The sequence below is a fragment of the Lycium barbarum genome, chromosome 3 (assembly GCF_019175385.1).
Source record: "Lycium barbarum isolate Lr01 chromosome 3, ASM1917538v2, whole genome shotgun sequence".
NCBI lineage: Eukaryota > Viridiplantae > Streptophyta > Magnoliopsida > Solanales > Solanaceae > Lycium > Lycium barbarum.
Genome location: NC_083339.1, coordinates 138,159,064 through 138,183,387, shown reverse-complemented (window position 1 = coordinate 138,183,387; position 24,324 = coordinate 138,159,064). Strand labels below are relative to the sequence as shown.

Here is a 24,324-nt window from a genome sequence, read left to right as displayed (position 1 = left end):
AGGACGAGTTCAGAGGTTCAACAGGAATAACACTTAGTTGGGATGCCAAAATGGAAAAAAGAGACAAGTTTAGAGACTTTATTATATGCATTAAGACTAAAAAAAATGATACACATGATTTGATAATAACATATGTTTCAAGATACTGTAAAAGATTGACATTTCCTATAAAAAAAAAAAAAAAAAAAAAAGACGGGTGGTTCGGGTCGAGTCGGGTTTGGGGGGTGAGAGAAAAACCGAAAAAATGGCGGCGAAACAGAAACGAAAAGGAAAACAGTAACTGAATGGAGAAGGCAGAGCAGGAAGGAGGAGGAGAGAAGAAGAAGAGCTTTGTGATACAGATTCCTTCATATGAAGAAGTTATGGAGAGTTGTCAGCCCAAAACGACGTCGTCTCTGTTCAACCCTAACCCTTCTTTCTCTCAAGCCTTCAAATCCATCAAGAACTCCGAATTCTACTCCCCTCCCCCGCCACCTCATCCTTCTTCGTCCTCTCAAACCGCCACTCCCAGGTTAATTTGAATTTTCACAATGTTTGTGCCTTTGACTTTGAAACAACATACATTTGAAATTCTGATTTGTTTTTTTTGTGGAATATAGACCGGTTAATAATAGTACAGATGTTCCCACTTCATCATCTTCGTCTACGCCTTCATCTTCAGCTAATCGAAATGCTATACTTGTAAGCAATAGACAGGTCAGACTTTTTACTTTCCTTTCATTTAATCAACATTGCATCTTGACAACTTTGCGAGCTAAATTTTAAATTAAAATATTGTCCATCTTTATGCTGCAATTAGTCTCCATTTTCATGGGAGCATGTAATTTGCTTTTTGGAATTTTTGTTCATTTTCTCTCACTAAGCGGGGTCTCATTTTCCTAATTTTACTCGAACTTTAAGTTATCTTCAATACTAGAAAAGCATGATATTTTTTTCTTTGATGATGGTGGTGTTCGGGCTAGCTTGTCGCGTACTGCTACTATTCCACCGGTTACCTAGTACCTCCCATCAACACAGTAGAAAATCATGAACATCTTATCATAGCTACCTCGGAATTGTAAGATATTTGAAGCTTCTTTGATTGAACAATGATACTTCATTATGGCTTTAAAAACTTGTATTCTAATATCTAAACCCAAGCAGGCATTATGTATTTCCTTATACTGGATTACGGAGGTTGAATGTACTAGCATCAATGTAGGTGCCTTAGCCGTATGCCTCTATAAGCTGGTTATACGCCTTTTTGCATGACCTTCTTTTGCAGTGCAGATGTGCATTCTGTTGAAACAAGCTGTTTGTAAGGTTTGTCTATTTATCCTGTTCTTTCTACTCGAATGCAGAAGGGCAATCCGTTGCTAAAACATATCAGGAATGTGAGGTGGACTTTTGCAGATATTGTTTGTGACTACTTATTGGGACAGAACACTTGTGCTCTTTATTTAAGGTTTGAAGTGCTACCAATTTCGGTTCATTTTGCACACAATCTATTGGAAGAATCATATAAGTTCTGACAATAGGGGCCTGTACTTGAATTCTTATAATGATTGCTTTCTTTTCTTACGAAGATTGGTTGCTAAACTTGACTTGGCAGATGATGTTGTAAAATATAAATTTTGTTATGCTTTTTCTATAGTGGATTTGTACTTTTGCTTGACATTCTGCCTTTCTTTATTTTTCCTTTCCTTTTCCGGAGTAGCCTCCGGTATCATCTGCTTCATCCAGACTACTTGTATTTTCGGATAAGGGAATTGCAGAAGAACTACAGACTCCGCATAATTTTGTGCCATGTTGATGTTGTAAGCCCTTTAATACTTTTGACTTCTTCATATTTACATTGTGATCCTTGGGCAATAGCTTGACTCATCTCATGGTTATCTTTGGATCTAGGAAGATGTTGTCAAGCCTTTACTCGAAGTTACCAGAACTTCTCTCCTTCATGATTGTACTCTGTTATGCGGATGGAGGTACCTCTTATGTTCGGTAGATTTATTTCGCAAAGTGGTATGCTTGCTTAAAAGCATGTTAGAACACCTCCGAGATTTTTCTACTTTCTTCTATGTCATCATGACAGCACATCATCATCCCTTCCTGTGCGCCTGTGCCACATAGGATCAGTTGAGAAAAGGCAATTCTTTGTAATTGTTTCTGTTGAACATGTGTCTAAGGCAGTTTTGCCAATCACCATAAATTGCTTAAATTTTTTAGTTTGGAAGAATGCGGACGGTACTTGGAGACGATAAAGGTTTATGAAAATAAGCCTGCCGACCTCATTCAGGGCCAAATGGATGGGGACTACCTATCACGGGTATGTGTGTCAGTTGATTACAGTTCACGGTAAATTAGTTTCTGATTTCAGTGACTAGGATTATTTTGTCAAAATCAGGAACTTGTCTGAAAAGAAAATAATTGGAGAATGGATTTTTTTGCCCTAAGCTTTCTGATATGAGCTTACTGAAATTTGGTTTATTGTTTCGTTGTAGCTGAATCATGCTCTGACGGCAATACGACATGTTAACAAAACAGATGTTGTGACTCTTGGCTCAACATTTGGGGTATGTGTGAAATTGCAGTTAATGCTTAGAAACTAATCTACTTTTTCAAGTCAGTTACTAAGTCGGTGGCATCCTTGCAGTCTCTTTCTCACGTGATGGATGCATCTATGGAAGATCTTGCTCGTTGCCCTGGCATAGGAGAGCGTAAGGCAAGTCTTTCCATGTGATCCGTGTTTTCCACTTCGTTTTCTTCTCTGTCTTCCTTTTTTTTTTTTTTTTTTTTCGGTTTTTGCTTTTGTGCGTGTTGGTTGTTGATTCTTTATGGTTTTGCTGGATCTGTTTGTTTTATTGCTGGTTGTTGTCTCAAATTATATTTGAGGAAGCTCATGGTTATCTAGCCATAGGCATCACCGTATCGTAAAAGTTTCTAGTATTCGTGATATAAATCCTAAGTTAGTCCGTGTCGGCTATATATAAATCCTCACTATCCATTTGAACTTATTTCATTCCAGTATTATTACTTCGGGTTCTCTAAAACTAGAAGTTTTCTATATATTCCATTGACATATCAATCTCTAACAAGAGAAACAAAAAGTCAAAGAGCTAGTTATTAAGATCCTTCAAAGTGCTTCATTATTATTGCCCATTACTTCCTTGTTCAGTTTAATTTACTCATTGGGTTTGTAATGGATCAGGTAAAACGTTTGTATGATGCTTTTCATGAACCTTTCAAGCGAGAAGTGCCAAAACGCCAATGCATTCCAGAAACTTCAGTCGCTAATGAATCTCATCCTGGCTCCAGCAGTACGAAGGAAAATGAGAAGGAAGTAGGGGATACAAGCAATTGTGAGAAGAAAGAACCCGAAGTAACTGTCAAATCGGCACTTTCTGCTGCTTTTGCTAAGTACGCACACAAAGTTGCCAGAAAGAAGAATAAACCACAAGAAGAGGAAGAAGGGAAATGTAGTGTTAATGAAGAAGCTAAAACTGGAGATAAGAATGGCAGCAACGACGGCTGAATCTTGGCCTATTGGACTAAATCTTGTGTATCACCCCACAGGAGAATAGGTTTCTTAGTCACTTCTTTTCAAGCCAAAGTTTGCTAACTTTATATTTTCCCCATTTATTGGATTTCTTTTTGACAGGAAATGCAATGGTAGTGATTCCATGTAAATTGATGGGAGAACTGATAGAAGATAATTAGTGTACAAAGACAAGTTGTCATTGCTCATGGAGAAGGAAAATGAGCCATCTCTTTGGGAATGGAGTGGTTGACAACCACACTCCACCAAATGGTCTATGGCTCTATACAGGATTTTATATAACAATGTTGGCCTATTGTCACAGTAAGAACAAGTATCAAGAAGCTATAGCATAATTCACTTGCCTAGGACATGCTTGAATCCTTGTCCAATACTAATATCTCTTACTTAAGAATGCTATTAACTGAAAGAAATTATTTTCTATCTGAAACAACGTGGTCCTCACATTGTACTTCCAGTGCTAGATATCTGGATCAACCTTTCTTCTTATGATTCATGCTAATAGCTTGAATCTTAAGGATACTTCGAATTCACTCTCTTCTTGAGGTGCGTTTATGTCAATGCGTTTGCTGTTATAACATTTTGTGATAAATTCGAAAATTAGAGACTTTGGCAGGAAAAGGAAGATTAAAAATAGCAACGACGATAACTTAATCTGTGTAGGATTTTCATAGGGGTGTTAAGTAGACTGGTAGATAGCCTTTATCCCCAGTTTACAGGATTTTCATGTGTAGGATTTTCTCTGGGAATTTCATACTCCCCCTGCTTGGAAAATCCTCAATTGTTATAATATCCAATCGCTTCATCTGTGTAGGATTTTCATATTATAGAGGTGTTAAGTGTTTAATTTAATTATACAAAGGGGTGTATCTAAAAATGAGTGATCAGGGGCGGATCTAGGGCCAGCGAGGGGCAAAAAATTACACTTTATATGTAAGGTGTTTTTTTTTTTGTACATATATAGGTTTTGAACACCTTGAAGATAAGAAAAGAGATTTGCTCATGGTTTAAGGGTTTCAAGTTCAAATCCCAAGTACTACATTTTTAGTAGGCGCTTGGCCATGAAAACCAATAATTTTTCACTTTTTTTTGAGATTTTGAAGTTGGAGTTGTGTTTGGTTATAGTTTTTGCAAAGAATATTCGGTTGTTTGAATGTAATGAAAGTGAAAAAAAGTGAAAACAAGATTTTAGGTGTTTTCAAATACAACTTTAAGTCGTATTTGGAATTTTCATGGCCAAACGATAATTTTCAAATAAAGTGGAAAAAAATTCGGAAAAAACTAAAAAATTCTCATGGCCAAACGGGTCCTTATTTTTTGAACCTCCTCAGTAGGGAAAATCCTGAATCCGCCGTTAAGTCATACTATAGGGTGTTTAGCGTAATTTACTCAAAAATTAATTTGTTTTTGATCTTCAAATTCTATATTTCGCCACTTAATAAAGCGCGCATTTTAAAATAATTCCAAATCTTATACATGGCGGCTCCCTAGTCTGTTAAGTGTTAGCCGTATTTATTCAACTGCCACAATAGCAACAAAAATGCGCCGCATGAACCAAAAGCTAACCTGCAATAAACCCACTGACAAATACTCGCTTATGAAACTGATTGATTCTTCTATCTCTTCAAATTGGTTTGCTAATACTGCTCTTCTATTCCATGACTACTCTCATTTCGTTGATTGTAATTTATGTAATACACTTATTAAACGCTATGCGGATTCAAAATGTCACTCGCGTTCAATTTTTATTTACACCCAAATGCGTAAACTCAATATCCTTCCTGATTGCTCAACATTCCCTAGCCTTCTCAAATCAGTTGCTCAGTTATGTTACGGAGAAGTTGGAAAATCCATACATTGTAATGCAATTCAGTTGGGTTTCACTTGTGATGTTTATACAAACACTGCACTTGTCTACATGTATGGGATTTGTCAACAACCCGATGATGCACGCCAGCTGTTCGATGAAATTCCTGAGAGAAATGTGGTTACGTGGAATGCGTTGATAACGAGTTATACGCATAATAGGAGGTTTAGGGAAGCAATTGATGTGTTTAGGGAAATGTTAGCTTGTGGGGTTAAACCAGGTGAGGTTACTATGGTTGGCGTTTTATCGGCTTGCTCTCATTTAGGAGCTTTGAATCAAGGGCGGTGGATCCATGATTATATTGTGAGGAATCGGTTGAGAATGAATGTATACGTTGGTACTGCGTTGATCGATATGTATGCTAAATGTGGAGATATTGATGAGGCGAAAAAGGTGTTTGAGAGTATGGGAGTTAGAAATGTTTATACATGGAATGTATTGATTTCGGCGTATGCAATGAATGGACAAGGCGAGGCTGCATTGGAGGCTTTTGATAGGATGGTTGTTGAAGACTTTAAGCCTGATGATGTTAGTTTCGTGGGTGTTTTGTGCGCTTGTTGTCACCAAGGTTTTGTTGAGGAAGGTAGAAGGCGGTTCTCAAGCATGATAAATCAGTTTGGATTGCAGCCGAAGATCATGCATTATGGTTGTATGATTGATCTACTTGGACGTGGTGGATTCCTGGATGAAGCTATGGAAATGATTCATTCTATGAAACTAAAGCCAGACGCAATAATATGGAGGATACTACTTGGTGCCTGTAGATTTCATGGAAGAGAAGAACTTGGTGAATTTTCTTTCCGTAAGCTTCTGGAACTGGAACCGATGAACGGGGAGAACTACGTGTTAATATCAAATGTTCACACTCAAAGAAAGAAATGGACTGAAGTTGGAGATGTTAGGGAACTGATGGACAGCGGCGGAATCAAAAAGATTCCTGGATGCAGTTCAATTGAAATTGAAAATGAAGTATATGAGTTTAAGGCATCTGATCCACTTAAAACAGGGCATGAGGAAATCCATAAGATGCTGGAAGACATGAAAAATGAGTTGAAATTAGCTGGTTATGTGCCTGAAACAGAGATGGCTCTGTATGATATTAGTGAAGAGGAAAAGGAGCATAATCTGATATACCACAGTGAAAAGCTTGCTCTTGCATATGGGCTGCTATATTCATCTGAACCTACATTAAGGATAATGAAGAATTTAAGGATTTGTCAGGACTGCCACCAATTCTTTAAGCTTGCTTCAGCTATTTATAAAAGGAATATTGTTGTTAGAGATATAAAGCGCTTCCATCATTTCACTGGAGGTCTTTGCTCATGCAAAGATTATTGGTGATTACCTAGTATATTATTGATGTTATGTCTTCTGACACATTAGGGGCAATTACAAGTTACAGCACAGAGACCGGCTAATGTTCACTGAGGATGTTGTGTCTCATTTATATAATTAAAACTGTCAGCTTTAGTTTTTGAGCTTCAGAAAATGAAGTGAACTGAGAGGTCGCAGAATCTGCCATCGGATTTGGGTAGTTATTTCCTCTTTTGATGGATGGATAACTGGAGATATTTTAGTCTTTTCCTGATATATCGGACATAGCCTAGCACAACATGGATAAAATTCAGATACGATTGGTGTTTGATACCGCTGCTCACCATGTGTTCCTTCGTGTCTTTCACGTAATGAAGCAGTAAGCCCAAGAATGTTGCGAATTTCACAAAATAATACTGGGTATGTTGTTGTTGTTATTCTACTTGGGTAGTCATTCTGCCAATATCTTTACGGTTTCTGGAGTTGAGTTTATTATTAGAAACCTATCTTTGTGAATGTTTTAGTCCTTGATGTCTGAGAAATAGTGCACTAGGCTCAACGTATCTTTTATTTAGCTCTGACTCTGCTGAAGGCCTAAAGATTTCGGGCAATTGAATTGCAGAATGTGTGCTTTGAAGGCTCTCAAGTTTGTCTGAGATTACTCGTGTTTTGTGCTGACTGTTTGCCTTGTCTATGATCTTAGGTAGTAACGACCTGTAATTCAGTTAGACAACTAATGTTGAAGTTTGTATTACAGTCCCTTGAGCACATTAGCTGTTTTTTCAGGTGAGACACATCTTGGCATGTCTGCTATGTTTGCACTCTCAGAACAATGCTATAAGAAGAAGTTCACCTTCTCGACAACAATGACGGTGACACAGTATCTGAATCTTTGCTGAAAAATGCATATGCCAAAGGTACATTGCATTCTACCCTAATTTTTACACATTGTTATTGCTTCTTTTAGTAGGATCTTCAGTAACAACTCTTGTATGACTATTGAGGCAGAATATGTTATTGCCATAACAAATACATTGCTTGTTGACCTCTTCTTGGGCTAGCTTTGGCAGCCAGGTTTTGTTAGCCCATAAATCTGGCCGTGCCTTTTATACCTGAAAATAATTAGCTTTCATGGTATAAGTCCTTCACTTGAGTAGCTATTTAAATGCAGGAACCTCTAATAGTTCCATGAAAGTGTTACATCGTGTCTCAATTTCATTAAATTAGGTAGCAATGTATTGAGGAATGAAATTACAATTTATACTAATCATAACATGAATGCAAGTCTTATTATGGATTTCACTTCACATATCATACAATAGTTTCTAGAGAATAGCCTTCAGCTAATATTCTTTAGTAAAAAATAAAACAAAATTTCATGAATATCATCATCTTTTCTTACAAAGTCGATCATTCAACCAGCAGCCTTTTGACGTTTTGTATTTTCGTAGGCAGGGATGAAGTCGTAAGTAATATATGAAACTTCCCTTTCCACTCTGGTAGAAGCTAGTAAATACTAAATAGTGGAACAAATCTACTTCAGAAAATAAATGAATTAAATTGGTCGCACTTCATCTGTATGCATCTGTAATTATGCCTTCAGATTCAGAAATCCCGAGGACCAAGGTGAGTGAAGTGTGGGCTTTGATAAGCTGCTTGTAGCATCTCAATGTCATCATATGAATCCCGATATGTATCCAAGTTTATATCCGCATTTCTTAGTGCTGATAGGCAGAGTTCTTTTCTCCATTCTTCTAGGTGTGGGAATCCTATGTAGTCTGCATACTTGTCACAGTACTGTCAAAGAAAATTATTCAAACACAGGATTTAGTAGGTGTCCTGGTTCCGTAGCTTAAAATGCTCTAGTCAATTTGTGACAATTGGTTTTAGAGCACCCTCAATAACTTTACCTCAAAATTAGCAATATCATGGGTATTATGCTTTGGAATACCATCAACTTCTCTTGAACGATAAAATTCCTTGATGGATTGCATCATCTCATCCCATGAGGGGAGTGTTCTTTTCCCAGACAGCAGCTGGGCAATCCATTTTGCTTGTGACTCGAAGAAAGGAAACCCTATGAGCTACATCATAAATAAGAGAAAGATCTTTTAACTGATACTTCATCTCTTAAAAAGGAATAATGATCTATTTCTGAACAGTAATCCAAAATGATGATAGAAGCTGTTTTTTCTAGAATATAATTAGGATTAAAGCTATTTCTTAAATTTGAAATTAAGGCACCATTAATTAATTGGTTGAGTAATTGTTGTACAATTGTGTAGGGGTTAAAAGTTGGGAAGTGGTTGTAGTGGGGTGGTAACCAGGAAATGTCCCTTCATCTAAATTTAGAGGTCTCGAGTTCGAGCCCGGAAAATGGAATCGCCTTTAATAGAGAGCATTTTACCCCAAAGTGGGACTTTCCGGCAGGAATCCGGATTAGTCAGGCCCCAAAGTGGGTCCAAACACCGGGAAAACCAAAAAAAAAAAAAAAAAAAAAAAATTGGGAAGTGGTTACCTTTTTGGGTATGCCAATGAAGGAGAGAGAGGGAGCAAGAGAAGGGGGGAAGGTATGCTCATAAAGAGGGCCCACTCTGTCATCATCAACTGCTACCATTCCTTTGGTGTCAAGAAATGGAAAGGAGTAGGAGTACCTGTACAATGCAAAAAAAAAAAAAAAAAAACACTTGGATTTGTCATTATCGTGTTGCTGTAACAAGATTGTTTTCACTTTAAGACAAACCACGCCTAAGCACTTACTAGTTCAATCTCACTATTTCTGGTGAATTTAAAGTATAAAAGTCAAATTATTTAGTAATGTGTTACTATACTCAATAATTTTTTAATCTTTTTGAAATAAGATATTATATATAAGCTACATAAGCGATAATACAGAATGAGTATTAGAACGTCTAGTAGATGGATGAAGTTCCCAAGCTAGTTATATATCACCTGGGTTTTATCTTCAGCTTTTTACTAGCAAAGGCAAGTGCATGGAATAGAGCATTTTACCCTGTACAGTATATGATAGTGTCTGCGAAGATTGAAGTGCCATCTATGAACAATACCCTCCCATCTTCATGTAATGAATCTATCTGCAATTTCATTCTAGTTTAGTATATTATCGAATATGAAACATATCTAGGGGTTTTCTTGTTTCAGTAACTGCATCGTCAAATTTTTAATTTAATAAACCTGAGGACGAAGATGTAATTTGTGGTGCTTGGATATAATTTTTGACAATCCTTCAGAAACATCAAGAGATTTGGCACTGAGATGGATCTCCTTTGCCACATCTACAAGCTCTATTCCTATATCCTGACCACTTAGTGAGTTTCCAACCACCACAACTACCTGCTAAGTTAAAAAACAGTTAGCAAGTTGTACGGATAAGAGTTGAAGTTTGTTTCAAAACAAATTTAACATTTCTTTAAGAGAAAACTTAGATGATGTGGTCATGTGGTCCACTGTTGGCAATTCTGGCGTGTTTGTTTTGTTTTATTCGAATACATGACATGTGATGCAACACAATTATTATTTAAAATGGAAAAGGTTAAAAAGAAATCCTGTTGATTATCATTCATCTCTATGATTGTAGAGATTTTTGCATTACCTCATTCCGAAAGGGTTCTGGAACCCTGTAAATGTGGCTATGCATCTGCTTTCTTCTCCATGCATCCATTCCTTATTACCACAAATGAAAGAGATGAGAAGTTTTTAATATCTCTCATATACTATTGAACATAAGTAATTTAAAAAACATAAATTATGTGTTTATGCAAATATATAATACTATATAATACATGCTGTACTTTGATAAAGAAATCTTATGGTTCTTTTATTCAACTGTACCTTGACAAGACCTGGCTATGAAGGAATTGCATTGACTGATAAAGTGAGTTATAACTCGGGGAACTTTTTGCTACTTTTGGTGTCTCTCATCACTTCTTTTGATCCAAAGTCTATTTATGAGAGGGGTTCAAGTTATATACACATTGTCAGTGTAGTAGGCTGTTACTTTATTTTTAAGCTTGCCAAATTAAGCTTCTTGTTATGATACCAGTTGTTTTAGATCAACTTTATATCATGACGTACAAAACTTAAACTCAAGTGAGAAAAGATGTGGAGATGCGACAAACCTTTAATGTTGGGCAACCTTGGTTGAGAGTAATGACCGGTTGCCACAACTATAGCATCAAAAGTTTCCTCCATCCCATTATCAGCATCCTTCTCTTTGCTCTTCACAATCCATTTCAAATCCTCACCAATCTCAGGATAATTCAACATTCCTACATACTCAACTTTGGTATTAAGCCTTATCATCTCCCTTAGTCCAAAGTATTCACAAAAATCTTGTAAATACAAGAGAAGCTCCCTATGGCCAGGAAATCTCCTTGCATCCCTCCCTTTCTTCACCACAAAAGGAAAATCGGTATACCCCATGATCTCTCTTGGTGAAGTGAGCCTTAAAGATGCATAAATACTGCTATGAACATTTTGGAAATTAGTCCTTCCTAAAGGATCTTCATGTTCAACTTTTGGTTGATATAGCCATTGCCCTCCCACTTCTTGGTTTTGTTCAAACACCACCACATTGTGCCCTTCCTTCCTCAGCTCCCTAGCAGCCACCAACCCTGATGGTCCGGCACCGACTATGCACACATTCTTGGACAAATTTCTCTCAGAAACCATGGTTGATATTGGGGAAAGCTCCTGGAAGCAATGCTGTTTATATCTTGTGTTTGTATTTTTAGAAGTTAAAAACTATGTGGGGTGGGGGGGGGGGGGGGGGGGGTGTTATAATTTTATATTGGCGAAGTTGCTTAGGAATGAAAAAGAAAAAAGGAGACTTGACTTCCTTTTTTATGAGAATAGTAGTAAATGAGACTGATTGGCGATTATATATATACTACTATTTTTAGGGGAGAGTGTGCTGGGAACGTGACCAAATAATATTAATTTGGTTGGTGTGTGTCTCCATGGATTCCCATTTTCGAATGTGAGCTCTTGTCGCTCGGAAAGTTAACCATGGTCGTTTGATTTTTTAAGTGGTAAATATTTTCCCTACACGGTGTTTGCCCCAAACCGAATAAATTAACCTAATCACTTAAATATTAGACGTAGAATAGACAGCACTTAACTGTGGTTGAGTGACAACTGTGTATATGAGAGATACATATCTTGCATTCATTGCTTCGATGTAACGTTGTAAACACAACTTGCATGTGATATTTAGTTCTTTGAAGTTGCCTTTAATTTGAGTCATTAGTTCTACAATTCTTATTCATTAATTAAACAAAGAGAACAAATTTTCTTCTTTACCAAAAAAAAAAAAAAATTCACCAAGTCTTCTACCTTTAACTAAAAGAACGATCTTTTCCTATTAATGCACGGTAAGGGTACTTGGCTTTAAGCAGAAGGCTTCCCTTTGGATAACTTTCATCCAAAGGTGCACAAAGCTACCAAAAGATGAGCAGTTCAAAAGGAATTTAAGCCACTCGTTTAGCTCTTAGCTGTCTTTATGATTTCTATAACTACTGCTGTAAACGTGCATGGGGTGCGACCCACTTCTTTTATTTATAATAATGGTACCTAAAGACTTAGTAGGTGATTTGATTTGGTGAGACAGTTTAAACATTACTTAGAGTCTTTCTAAATTACGCTATAAGTACTTGTTAACTGACACATCCTTGTAATGGAGTATATAAATTAATTGAATTGTATTTGAGACGTTTGCTATGACGTAGCTGTGTAGTGAGTTTGATTGAAAAATATAGATCATAATAATACGTTAAATTTTACAAGAACCACTCGAGCCATGGGATATATAGCTCCACTGTGCCACTGCTGCAATGATCAATGAAGTGTTTGTGAAGTTTGCAGCAACATAGAGTGTCAGTTCAATCAGCAGCGAAGCCAAAAGGAGATTCAAAATGTAAAGAATTAAATACATGAATAAACTAAGGCGATTCAATATTTATTATATATACATTAAAAAAAATTATTTTATCGATACAGTATATTTTTTCGGCAAGAAGATTTGGATGAATTCCTTGCACCCTAGCTGCTTCCCAGAGTTTAATAACAAAAGAAGAAAGCGAAAAGTAGATTGTTTCTCTTGTCATCATATCAATTTATTACTTTCATATTAAAACCTCTCAATTATCACAATAAATAAATTAAACTATTAAATTTATAAATTCTGTGTAATAAGACCAACGAGAGAGAGGGTAATGCTTGACTTGGAGCCTTGGACAAATAGATTGAAATAGACTAGTCGAGATTATATACTACTGTTACCTGGTTAGTAGGGCGAATAATATATGCTTAACTTGGTTAAAGTAATGAACTTAAAGTATAATTACCTACGTGTACGACAGACTAAAATTTTAAGGCACTCATCATCAGCTATATTTGACTTGTTGACTAATTTTTTGACCGCATCTCTAATCAATTTTTGTACCCCACTTTACGTCAAGGAAATATTTTAAAATCAAATTTCTATATTGCTATTATATATAAGTGCTAAAGAAGGAACAACATAGCATTAACAAATTGTACATAGAATATTTCATGTTGTACCAATCTATTTATATTTCTAGCTATTATATATATATATATATATATATATATATATATATATATATATATATATATATATAATATTTCTATTCTATTTTTTTTATTTATAAGTGGCTAAGGAGGACTAACACAGCATCACCAACTTGTACTAAAAGCTTTACAAATTGTACACGCAATGAATTCTTGTACCATAAGCTATATAACTTGTACACTTTACTCGACTATTTTTTTATCCCACGTGGACACATCATAGTACTTAATATTTATTCCCTTCTCATGTATAGATGTATGCACATCAATTTTAATTCTCCGACACATTTATTTTCTCAGTGCACTTTTACTTGTTCACTTTTGACTTTTCACGTCCTTGCTGAATATTTATTCTCTTCTCATGTATTATGCAGTTCAATTTTAATTCTTTTACACAAATTTATTTTCTCCGTGCACTTTTACTGTTCACTTTTAACTTTTCACGTTCTTTACGAATTAATAAATCCCACGTGGATATATGTCATAGTACTGAATATTTATTCTCTTCTCATGTATACACGTATGCACTTCAATTTTGATTCTCCGACACATATTTACTTCCTCCGTGCACTTTTACTTATTCACTTTTGACTTTTCATGTTCTTACTGAATATTTATTCTTTTCTCATGTATACATATATGCACTTTAATTTTAATTCTCCGACACATTTATTTCATCCGTGCATTTTTACTTGTTCACTTTTGACTTTTCACGTTATTTAGGAATTAATAAATGAAGTACTCCCTACGTCCCATATTACTTGGCTATATTACTTGACTTTTCACGTTCTTTAAGAATTAATAAATGAAGTACTCCCTTCGTCTCATATTACTTGGCCACATTACTATACTTGACTTTTCATGTTCTTTAAGAATTAATAAAAATGAAGCACTCCCTTCGTCCCATATTACTTGGCCACATTACTAAAAATATATGTCTATTTTTCTATTCTATATTTTTCTTCTTATTATATATAAACGCCCAATGTGGACGAACACAACAACAATAAGTTGTACAAAAAGCAATTAAAATTGTACTCTAAGTAGGGATTAACATGTGTACATTTCAGAAGTTGAACATTAATTCTACCTCTTGTGTGTTTACTTTTTAAGTCCCCACAAGTTCACAGTGTCTTAATTGTCCTTTCATTTGGCATGTACTCTCTCTGTCTCAATTCAAGTGTCTACGTTTGACTAGACATGGAGTTTAAGAAATAAAGATAGACTTTCAAATCTTGTGGTTCTAAATTAAAAATGTATACAATATAATAAAATATCCTTTGAATCTTGTGATTATAAACTTGACATGTAGGATATTTGAATTGTCAACTTACTAAATATAAAAAGAGGCAGAAATAACCAAAATAAGATAATTTTTTTTTAACAACAAACGCCCAAGTAGACGAATACAGCAACAATAGGTTGTACAAAAAGCAACTGAAATTGTACTTTAAGCCAGGACTAACATATATAAAATTTCAAAAATATTTTATACATGCGATTTATAAATAATACTTAAATTTTTTCATAGTTTTGTCTTTTAACATATTATTTCAAGCTTGAATTTAGAATTTTGAATGGTCCAACAAGTTTTATAGCTCAAAGATGTTCGCAACTCAAATAAAGTTCAAACCAAAACCAAATCAACACTATTGCTAACAAAAGAAATTCAATTCTATCATTAGGAATGACAATAATGTTGGATAGTTATTTTTTAGTTTTGCATTGATTTAGACATTAATACATAACTTAGATTTTATTTTATTTTTGTCATGTAATTAATACTTATTAGCCAAACTTATTTTAGCATGACTTAGTATTTTTAGACTATGATCATTTTCATTATGGCTTACTAACTAGCAACATTTATTTTATGTCATTTCATTATCTTTTTGTTGTATATTTTGTTACAATGTCATCACTCATCTCACATTTTGTATTATTTTCTTAAGAAGCACCTTAATTATATAGTTGTATCTTACTTTAAAGAAATATTTAAATAAAAGTTATATATTCTATATGAAGATTCTTTCGAGGAAAAAATTGAGAAATTCGGAAAACCGAGGTTGAAAATCCGACTTATGTTGGTTTTGTTTGGTTTATAAATTTTAAAATCCGACACAATTGATTTGATTTGATATTTGAAAAGCCCGAACCAATCTAGTCCATATACACCCCATTTGAGGGTGAGCTTTAAAAGGCCTAATTTGTTACCTCGTGGCTAAATTTACATTAATTGCCTCTCACATCACATCTTTACACGAGAAAATACAATACTTAAGCAAACATTAGAATTAGAAGCTAAACATAATTAGGCAATCATTATTACAATATAGTCAGGTCAACATTATCAAAGAAGAGAGAGGAATGATAGGAAACGACAATCTTTTTGAGTCAAGCATTTGATTTCCCCTTCTTGAAGCCAAGGGAACATCTATAATCATGAGATAGATAGTGCTACCAATTCACCATGCACGTTCATCATTTAAATATCAGCCTTCCGTTTTTGTCCTCTTTAAACCAAGGGTGTATTCAGCACGGAGGAAAGTGATTTTTCTAGAAAATATGTTCTTGGAAAATAAGTGAATTGCTACTTATTTTCTCATGTTCAGTTGTGTAGTGCAAAATACGTGAATTTCTTACTTATTTTCTCATGTTTGATAGAAAATATCCACCCAAACCCCACCAATCCCACCCTAACCCCACCACCACACCCACCCCGACTCCCCACCCCAAGCACCCACCCTACACCACATACCCCCCCAACCAAATCCCACCCCCACCAAATCACTATTCTCGAACGCATTTCATTTTCACCCATCCCTACCCACACCACCGCTCCACCAAGCCCTCTCTCGTACCCCCTCTCAGATTTTCTATTTTATAGAGTATATTTTATTTTACTTTTATAAAAAATGAAAAAAATTTCTTACCCACCCACCACCACTCACTACCCCCCCGCCCCATCAAATTTAACCACATAAACTTTCCATTTTTATAAAAAAAAATTAAAATATATGAAGTAGAAAATTCGGGAGGGGGTAGGAGTGCGGGGTGGGGTTGGTGGTGTAAAAAATTAAAAACTTTTTTTAAAGAAAAAAACTAATTTTTTTGGGGGGGGGGGGTTGGGGGGGGGGTTGGGGGGGGGGGTGTGTAGAAAACCAAAAAGAAAAAATTCAAAACCTTTTTTTTTTAACAAAAGGGAAAAATTGGGTGGGTAGGGGATGGTGGGAGTGGTTGGAGTTTGTTGGTTGGGGGTGGGTTGGGTGGTGATCGGGTGGTTGGTGGAATGCCACTTGTGAGAATTTTTTTTCTACCTTTATTAGAGAAGTCATTTTCCCCATTTTTGAGGAATTTGTTTTCCTAAAGAAAATATTTTCCAAAATTTGTGACCGAACATAAGAAAACTGGAAAATATTCTCCACCATACCGAACACACCCTAAAGCAAAGTAATTTTTTTTTAAAAGGTACATTTCCACTTTCCACTCATTAATCTTCGACAATTTTCTTTCATTCAATATCCGGTACCTACTTTGAGATATTATTAAAGAAGCGACTTCATATTAAAAGTTTTTTATTCTCAGAGCTCGAACTCGAAATCTTTGATTAAGGATGGAAGGATCAATTGAGCATATCCATCTCATTACTATCCTCGGTGATAATAGTTCAACTAGAATATGATTTTAATTTATAACCAGTGATATTTCTTCTTGGGGTACAATTCAAGTATAATAGGACAAGCATGATTCATGTTTTACACTTAAATAAGTAGTACTAGTGAATTATCAGTCGCTTGGAAACTTTGGAGACAAACTACGTTGGTCGAGATGATGTGGAAAAGGCATTTAGAGTACCTTTTTAATACTTTCAAGACCAACTTTATTTCATTGTTTTGAAACTTAAAAAGCAAGGTCCATCAAAGAAGAAAAAAGATGAAACGTCAAAAAATGGTTTTGTCAAGTTTCTCATGCAAATATGTAATTATTGAAGTCATCGAGCGCTGGACTCTAGTTCTTTATACTGTACCATGCTTGGCCTACAAGTCAGAAAATTTGCTTTATGGAAATTATTAAAGTAGTCTTTTAAAATCTTTTTTTTTTCTTGTTTTTTGTGGTGTTAAAGTAGATTATCTTTTTATTATTAACTTTTTAGGCTATTTGTTGTTAAAGTCGATTTTTTTTTTTATTGAGGCTATTTGTTGTTAAAGTCGATTTTTTTTTTTATTGAGGCTATTTGTTGTTAAAGTCGATTTTTTTTTGGTGGAGCGAAGTTATCACCCTTTTGGAACCTTGAGACATGATATGCTGGAGCTTTTGCATGCTGATAGAGATGGAGCAACAACTGTGAAACAATTGCACGGTTTACCCTTCAAATGGGCTGCTGTTTAATTTTTGCCTTTCCAAATTGAAATGTATGTCTAGCGGCGGGGCGCCGAATTATAACTCGTGTGATATTATAATGCGAAAATATAAACTTATACCCGCGAAAAAATATAAACTGTTAGTATGGTCTCTTGACCACTATTCACCACTCATGAAGATCCATCTTTTGTTTTGTAATACAACAATAGCTTCATCCACAAATTATATGTTATCTACTAGACGTTGTTTTTGTAATAGCACCTTAGCTAATGTAGGCGCATCCCTCCTTTTGTCGAGAGTAGTACCGGGTGACCTCCTGGAAAGTCTTCGCCTTGCATCCCTAATTTTTTTCGAGACTCTGCTTACTTTTGTCTATTTAAATGCACACCATGGGTGCGTTAGCATTTTTTAAAAAGAAAAAAAAATGTAGGTGCCCCTTTTCCTCTACTGATGTTTCTGCCTCATGTACTAATATGATTCCAATTGACGCCGTTACTTAACACTGCTCTTGTCTTCATGCATTAGATATGTCAACAACCAGATGATGTTCGTCAACTGTTTTATGAAATTCCTGACTGAAATGCAATTACATGGAATGCATTAATCATGAGTTAGACGCATAATAGGAGGTTTAGAGAAGCAATTGATGTGTTCAGGGAAATGCTAGATTCTGGGGTTAAACCAAGTGAGGTCACTAGGGTTGGGTAGTTATTTCTTCTTTTTCGATGGATGGATAACTGTTGAAAATTGCTTCTGTTACTGCTGATTTACCAGAATAAAAATTAGTTTAGCCTGAGGAGAGTCTTTGTTTAAATTCAAGTTTAATTAGATAAGATCTAAGTTGAGATATTTTAGGTTTTTGAATTTTAATTAATTACGCAGATTTTTTGTTTTAAGTTGGCTATTCGCTCCTATGCTTAATAAAATTATTGAGAGAAAATTTCAGTCAATACTTTCAACCGTTTTGTTGCACCATCTTTTAAGAAACCAACAATAACTGGAAATATTTTAGTTTTTTCCTGATATATCGGACATAGCCTAGCACAACATGGATAAAATTCAGATACGATTATGGTGTTTGATACTGCTGCTCAGATAGAGCATTGGCTTGCTGACCTGTTCAGAACCTTTTGAGGCAATTATGAACTTCTATTCTATTTGGGTAGTCATTCTGCCAATATCTTACGGTTTGTGGAGTTAATTTTGGTGTGCTCTGAAGGCTCTCAAGTGTCAGAGCTCACTTGTGTTATTTTAACTGCACAAAACTGATGTGCTAACGCCTAACTGTTTGCCTTATAACCTTATCCATGATCTTAGGTAGTAATGGCATATGTCAGTTAGACGACTAATTTTGAAATGTGTATTACAGTCTCTTGAGCATAGCTGTTTTGTCAGGTGAGACACATTTTGGCATGTCTCATATGTGGATTGTGCACTCTCAGGACAATGATATGAGAAGTTCACCTTCTCGACAACAATGACGGTGACGTAGAGTATCTAAATCTATGCTGGAAAATGCGTACACCAAAGGTACTTCACGTTCTACCCTAATTTCTATTCACATAGTTATTGCTTCTTTTCATAAGATCTTCAGCTACAACTCTTGTACGACTATTGAGGCAGAATTTATTATTGCCATTACAAATGTATTGCTTCTTGACCTCTTCTTGGGCTAGCTTTGGCAGCCAAGTTTTATTAGCCCATACATCTGGCTGTGCCTTTCCCTGAAATAATTAGCATTCATGGTAAAAGTCCATCCCTTGAGGAGCTATTTAAACGCAGGAACCTCCAATAGTTCCATGAAACCGTTTTATCTTGCCTCATTTTCATATAATTAGGTGGCAACATATTTAGGAATGAAATTACAAAAAATGCTAATGAACATGAATGCGAGTGTTATAAATGGATTTCACTTCACATATCATACATCTAGTTTCCAGAGAATAGCCTTCAGCTAAACTCTTTAATACCAGAAAACCAAAATTTCTTTCATGAATATCATCATCTTTCCACTCCGTAGAAGCTAGTAAATACTACTCCTACTAAATAGTGGAACAAACTTACTTCAGAAAATAAATGAATTAAAATTGGCCGTACTCCATCTGTATACATCTGTTATTATGAGTTCAGATTCAAAAAGCCTCGGGACCAAGTTGAGTGAAGTGTGGGCTTTGATAAGCTGTTTTTAGCATCTCACTGTCATTGTATGAATCCCGATATGTATCCAAGTTTATATGTGCATTCATTAGTGCTGACATGCAGAGTTCTTTCCTCCATTCTTCTAAGTGTGGGAATCCTATATAGTCAGCATACTTGTCACAGTACTGCCAAAGAAAATTATTCAAATACAAGATTTAGTAGGTGTCCTGGTGCCGTAGCTTAAAATACTCAAGTAAATTTGTGACGATTGGTTTTAAAGCATCTTCAATAACTTTACCTCAAAATTACCAATATCATGGGTATTACGCTTTGGAATGCCATCAGCTTCTCTTGAACAATAAAATTCCTTGATGGATTGCGTCATCTCATCCCATGAGGAGAGCGTTCTTTTCCCAGACAGCAGTTGGGCAATCCATTTTGCTTGCGACTCGAAGAAAGGAAACCCTATGAGCTACATTTTAAATAAGAGAAGATCTATTAACTGATACTTTATCTCTTAGAAAAGGATACTGATCTATTTATGGACAGTAATCCAAAATAATGATAGAAGCTGTTTTTCTAGAATATAATTACTCCCTCCGTGGCATAATAAGTGGTGTTTTTACATTTTCATTTTGTTTCAAAATACCAAGAAACCATTAAAAAGTACTTCTTTTTCAAGACATTTTATTAAGGATAAGTTAGTAAAAACACTTCTTACTTTCTACGAGTGTGTAATTTTCTTAAGGGGTGTGCCCAAACTGAAAATGCCACTTATTATGAAATAGAGCGAGTAGGATTAAAGCTATTTCTTAAATTTTAAATCAAGGCACAATTAATTAATTGGTTGATTAATTGTTGTACAAATGTGTAGGGATCAACAGTTGGGAAGTGGTTGTGGTAGGTGGTAACCGCGAAGTATCCCTTCATCTTAAATTAGAGTTCTCGAGTTCGAGCTCGGAGAATGAAAACACCTTTGGTAGAGAGTGTTTTACCCCAAAGTGAAACTTTGCGACACTATTCCGAATTAGTCAGGCCCCAAAGTTTGTCCAAACACCGGGGAAAACCAAAAAGAAACAGTTTGGGAAGTGATTACCTTTCTGGGTACACCAATGAAGGAGAGAGAGGGAGCAAGAGAAGGGGGGAAGGTATGCTCATTAAGAGGGCCCACTCTGTTATCATCAACTGCTACCATTCCTTTGGTTTCAAGAAATGGAAAGGAGTAGGAGTACCTGCACATTGCAAAAAAAAAATAAAAAAAAAATAGAAAGACTTGGATTTGTCATTATCGTGTTGCACTTCCTAGTCCAATCTCACTATTTCTGGTGAATTCAAAGTATAAACGTCCAAGTAATTTTTACTACACATTCGATAATTCTTTAATCTTTTTGAAATAAGATTATATATAATAAGCTACATAAGACAGAATGAGTATTAGAACGTGTAGTAGATGGATGAAGTCCCAAGCTAGTTATAACATCACTTGGGTTTTATCTTCAGCTTTTTACTAGCAAAGCCAAGTGCATGAATGGAGCATTTTACCCTGTACAGTATATGATAGTGTCTTCCACGATTGAAGTGCCATCTACGAACAATACCCTCCCATCTTCATGTAATGAATCTATCTGCATTTTCATTTTAGATTAGTATATTATCAAATATGAAAAATGTTTAGGGGTTTCTTGTTTCAGTAACTGCATCATCAAATTTTTAATTTAACAAACCTCAGGACGAAGATGTAATTTATGGTGCTTGGATATAATTTTTGACAATCCTTCAGAAACATCAAGAGATCTGGCACTGAGATGGATCTCCATTGCCACATCTACAAGCTCTATTCCTATATCCTGACCACTTAGTGAGTTTCCAACCATCACCACTACCTGCTAAGTTAAAAATAGTTAGCAAGTTGTACGGATAAGAGAGTTTGTTTCAGAACAAAGTTAACACTTCTTTAAGAGAAAACTTAGATGATATGGTCATGTGGTCCACTGTTGGCAATTCTGGAGTGTTTGTTTTGTTTTATCCGACTACATGACGTATGGTGGAATTCAGTTATTACTAGTTATTTTTCTGAATCTAGTACTGCAACCTAAGTTGTACGGACTCTTCACTTTCGATGCCGCACCCGTGTCGGATTCTCCAAAAATACACTACTTTTGGAGAATCCGACACGCACCCGTTGATATTTTTGAAGAGTCCGAGCAACATAGACTGCAACACAATTATTATTTAAAATGAAAAAAGTAAAAAAGAAATCCTATTGATTATCATTCATCTCTATGGTTGTAGAGATTTTTGCATTACCTCATTCCGAAAGGGTTCTGGAACCCTGTAAATGTGGCTATGCATCTGCTTTCTTTTCCATGCATCCATTCCTTATTACCACAAACGAAAGAGAGAAAAAGTTTCAATATCACTCTTATACTATTGAACAAAAGAACATAAGTAAATTAAAAAACATAAATTATGTGTTTGTGCAAATATATACTGTAATACTTACTATATAATACATGCTGTAACTTTGATAAAGAAGTCTTACAGTTCTCTTATTCAACTGTACCTTGACAAGACCTGACTATGAAGGAATTGTTTGATTGATAAAGGTAGTTATAATTCTGGGATCTTTTTCTACTTTTAGCGTCTCTCTTTCATCTTCTTTTGATCCGAAGTCTCTTTGTAAGGGGGACTAAGTTATATACACGTCACAGCGTAAAGAAAATCTACACTATCAATGCAAGTATAAATCACATGTTATAACTTATAATAAAAAGGTCCTATGGTTTTCTTATTCAACTGTGTGCCTTGAAATGACAACTATTTTTTTGCTAGTTTTGGTGACTGTGTGCCTTGAAATGACCACTATTTTTTTGCTACTTCTGGTGTCTTTATATCTTCTTATGATGCAAAGTTCCTTTTATTAGAAAGATATGAAGATTTTGACAAACCTTTAATGTTAGGCAACCTTGGTTGAGAGTAATGACCGGTTGCCACAACTATAGCATCAAAAATTTCCTCCATCCCCTTCTCAGCATCCTTCTCTTTGCTCTTCACTGTCCATCTCAAATCCTTACCATACTCAGGATAATTCAACATTCCTACATACTCAACTCTGGTATTAAACCTTATCATCTCCCTTAGTCCAAAGTATTCACAAAAATCTTGTAAATACAACAGAAGTTCCCTATGTCCAGGAAATCTTCTTGTATCCCTCCCTTTCTCCACCACAAAAGGAAAATCAGTATACCCCATGACCTCTCTCGGTGAGATGAGCCTTAAAGATGCATAAATACTGCTATGAACATTTTGGACTTAGTACTTCCTAAAGGATCTTCATGTTCAACTTTAGGCTCGTATAGCCATTGCCCTCCTACATCATGGTTTTGTTAAAAACTACCACATTGTGCCCTTCCTTCCTCAGCTCCCTAGCAGCCACCAACCCCGACGGTCCAGCACCGATTATGCACACATTCTTGGACAAATTTCTCTCAGAAACCATGTTTGATATTGGAAAAAACTCCTGGAAGCAATGCAGTTTATTTCTTGTGTTTTATGTTTTGACGTTAAAAATGATGTTGGGAGGGGGGGGGGGGGGGGGGGGGGAGGGGGTTTATATATAGGATCAGTGGCTAGGAATAGAAAAAGAACTGCCCAGTATTTACACTCATGATCAGCTGTATTTGACTTGCTCACTAATTTTTTGACTGCATCTCTAATCAATTCTTGTACCCCACTAAACATCAAGGAAATATTCTAAAATCAAATTTCTATATTGATAGGCATATTACATATATTTGCGTTCCCAAAGACAAAGGATTAATGATTCCTTGCTCTTGAAAAGAAAATGTGGATAACACATTTTTCAGTACTTGGTTAAGGACCTAATCCTCAAGGACCTCAATAAAGGTACGCGTACAAAAGTCACAACATCTTTCTTTTCTTTTTATTTTCGGGTGTGGTTCGTCATTTTTCAGTATATCATTGTTGGGTGAAAGCTATATTTCAAAAAATTGTATATAAATAATGATGTCTAACTGTTAGTAAAGCAATTAGTATAAAGTTAAAAGTCAAAATAGCTCTATGAAAAGTGATTATCGGACATAAGTTAGGAAGTTATTTCCCCATTTTAAAATAGTCCTGTAACCAATCACTAGAAAATGACTTCCTCATAAAATATATTTTCTGAAGGATGACTCCTAGCTCGTACCAACCACACCCTTAAACATTCTTGAGGTTGAGCTTTAAAGGGCTAATTTGTTCCCTCGTGGCTAAATTTACATTAATTGCCTCGCACATCACATTTTTACACGAGAAAAGACAATACTTAAGCAAATATCTTAGTTAGATGCTAAACATAATTAGGCAATCATTATTACTATATAGTTAGGTTAACATTATCAAAGAAGAGAGAGAGGAATGATGGTAACTGACAGTCTTTTTTGAGTCAACCATTTGATTTCCCCTTCTTGAAGCCAAGGGAACATCTATAATCATG

The 24,324-nt window shown here is 35.5% G+C and overlaps 4 protein-coding genes across 6 annotated transcripts; 2 read left to right on the top strand and 2 right to left on the bottom strand.

Annotated features, from left to right (window-relative positions):
• Positions 1 to 154: 154 nt before the first annotated feature.
• Positions 155 to 3,885, top strand: LOC132632901 (DNA excision repair protein ERCC-1). 2 transcript variants are annotated; one of them, XM_060349043.1, is made up of 10 exons: positions 155 to 511; positions 600 to 696; positions 1,341 to 1,444; positions 1,697 to 1,796; positions 1,888 to 1,964; positions 2,206 to 2,305; positions 2,481 to 2,552; positions 2,633 to 2,701; positions 3,188 to 3,560; positions 3,638 to 3,885. In XM_060349043.1, the coding sequence occupies exons 1-9, from the start codon at positions 285 to 287 to the stop codon at positions 3,509 to 3,511; spliced, it is 1,170 nt and encodes a 389-aa protein (XP_060205026.1). In that variant the 5' UTR covers positions 155 to 284; the 3' UTR covers positions 3,512 to 3,560; positions 3,638 to 3,885. The 2 variants fall into 2 exon arrangements, with proteins under 2 accessions (XP_060205026.1, XP_060205024.1); XM_060349041.1 differs by having other exon boundaries at positions 156 to 511; positions 3,188 to 3,885.
• Positions 3,886 to 4,829: 944 nt separating this feature from the next.
• Positions 4,830 to 7,848, top strand: LOC132632899 (pentatricopeptide repeat-containing protein At2g02980, chloroplastic-like). Of its 2 annotated transcripts, XM_060349038.1 has the most exons (3): positions 4,830 to 7,136; positions 7,339 to 7,419; positions 7,503 to 7,848. In XM_060349038.1, exon 1 carries the CDS (start codon positions 5,076 to 5,078, stop codon positions 6,741 to 6,743), a length of 1,668 nt encoding a protein of 555 aa, XP_060205021.1. In that variant the 5' UTR covers positions 4,830 to 5,075; the 3' UTR covers positions 6,744 to 7,136; positions 7,339 to 7,419; positions 7,503 to 7,848. The 2 variants fall into 2 exon arrangements, with proteins under 2 accessions (XP_060205021.1, XP_060205022.1); XM_060349039.1 differs by lacking the exon at positions 7,339 to 7,419.
• Positions 7,849 to 7,986: 138 nt separating this feature from the next.
• LOC132632900 (flavin-containing monooxygenase FMO GS-OX-like 9) lies at positions 7,987 to 11,506 on the bottom strand. Its single transcript, XM_060349040.1, has 7 exons — positions 10,856 to 11,506; positions 10,330 to 10,400; positions 9,912 to 10,070; positions 9,729 to 9,811; positions 9,235 to 9,370; positions 8,627 to 8,800; positions 7,987 to 8,513 (listed from the first exon to the last, which is right to left on the bottom strand). Exons 1-7 carry the CDS (start codon positions 11,406 to 11,408, stop codon positions 8,322 to 8,324), a joined length of 1,368 nt encoding a protein of 455 aa, XP_060205023.1. The 5' UTR covers positions 11,409 to 11,506; the 3' UTR covers positions 7,987 to 8,321.
• Positions 11,507 to 19,568: 8,062 nt separating this feature from the next.
• On the bottom strand, positions 19,569 to 23,420 carry LOC132632898 (flavin-containing monooxygenase FMO GS-OX-like 8). The gene is given in 9 exon segments (XM_060349037.1): positions 19,569 to 20,014; positions 20,128 to 20,301; positions 20,926 to 21,061; positions 21,372 to 21,454; positions 21,554 to 21,712; positions 22,137 to 22,207; positions 22,778 to 23,137; positions 23,140 to 23,217; positions 23,220 to 23,420. Coding segments are annotated over 9 exon segments (1,362 nt in total). The 5' UTR covers positions 23,329 to 23,420; the 3' UTR covers positions 19,569 to 19,822.
• Positions 23,421 to 24,324: the final 904 nt, after the last annotated feature.

What these genes read in the sequence shown, in the direction of transcription:
- LOC132632901 (XM_060349043.1), top strand. Translation starts at nt 285, where the DNA reads ATGGAGAAGGCAGAGCAGGAAGGAGGAGGAGAGAAGAAGAAGAGCTTT. An exon ending in TTTTGTGCCATGTTGATGTT is followed by an intron (nt 1,797 to 1,887) that starts GTAAGCCCTTTA and finishes CTTTGGATCTAG; the next exon opens with GAAGATGTTGTCAAGCCTTT. An exon ending in ATGGGGACTACCTATCACGG is followed by an intron (nt 2,306 to 2,480) that starts GTATGTGTGTCA and finishes GTTTCGTTGTAG; the next exon opens with CTGAATCATGCTCTGACGGC.
- LOC132632899 (XM_060349039.1), top strand. Translation starts at nt 5,076, where the DNA reads ATGCGCCGCATGAACCAAAAGCTAACCTGCAATAAACCCACTGACAAA.
- LOC132632900 (XM_060349040.1), bottom strand. Translation starts at nt 11,408, where the DNA reads ATGGTTTCTGAGAGAAATTTGTCCAAGAATGTGTGCATAGTCGGTGCC. An exon ending in AAGGTTGCCCAACATTAAAG is followed by an intron (nt 10,401 to 10,855) that starts GTTTGTCGCATC and finishes TGTGGTAATAAG; the next exon opens with GAATGGATGCATGGAGAAGA. An exon ending in CAGAACCCTTTCGGAATGAG is followed by an intron (nt 10,071 to 10,329) that starts GTAATGCAAAAA and finishes TTAACTTAGCAG; the next exon opens with GTAGTTGTGGTGGTTGGAAA.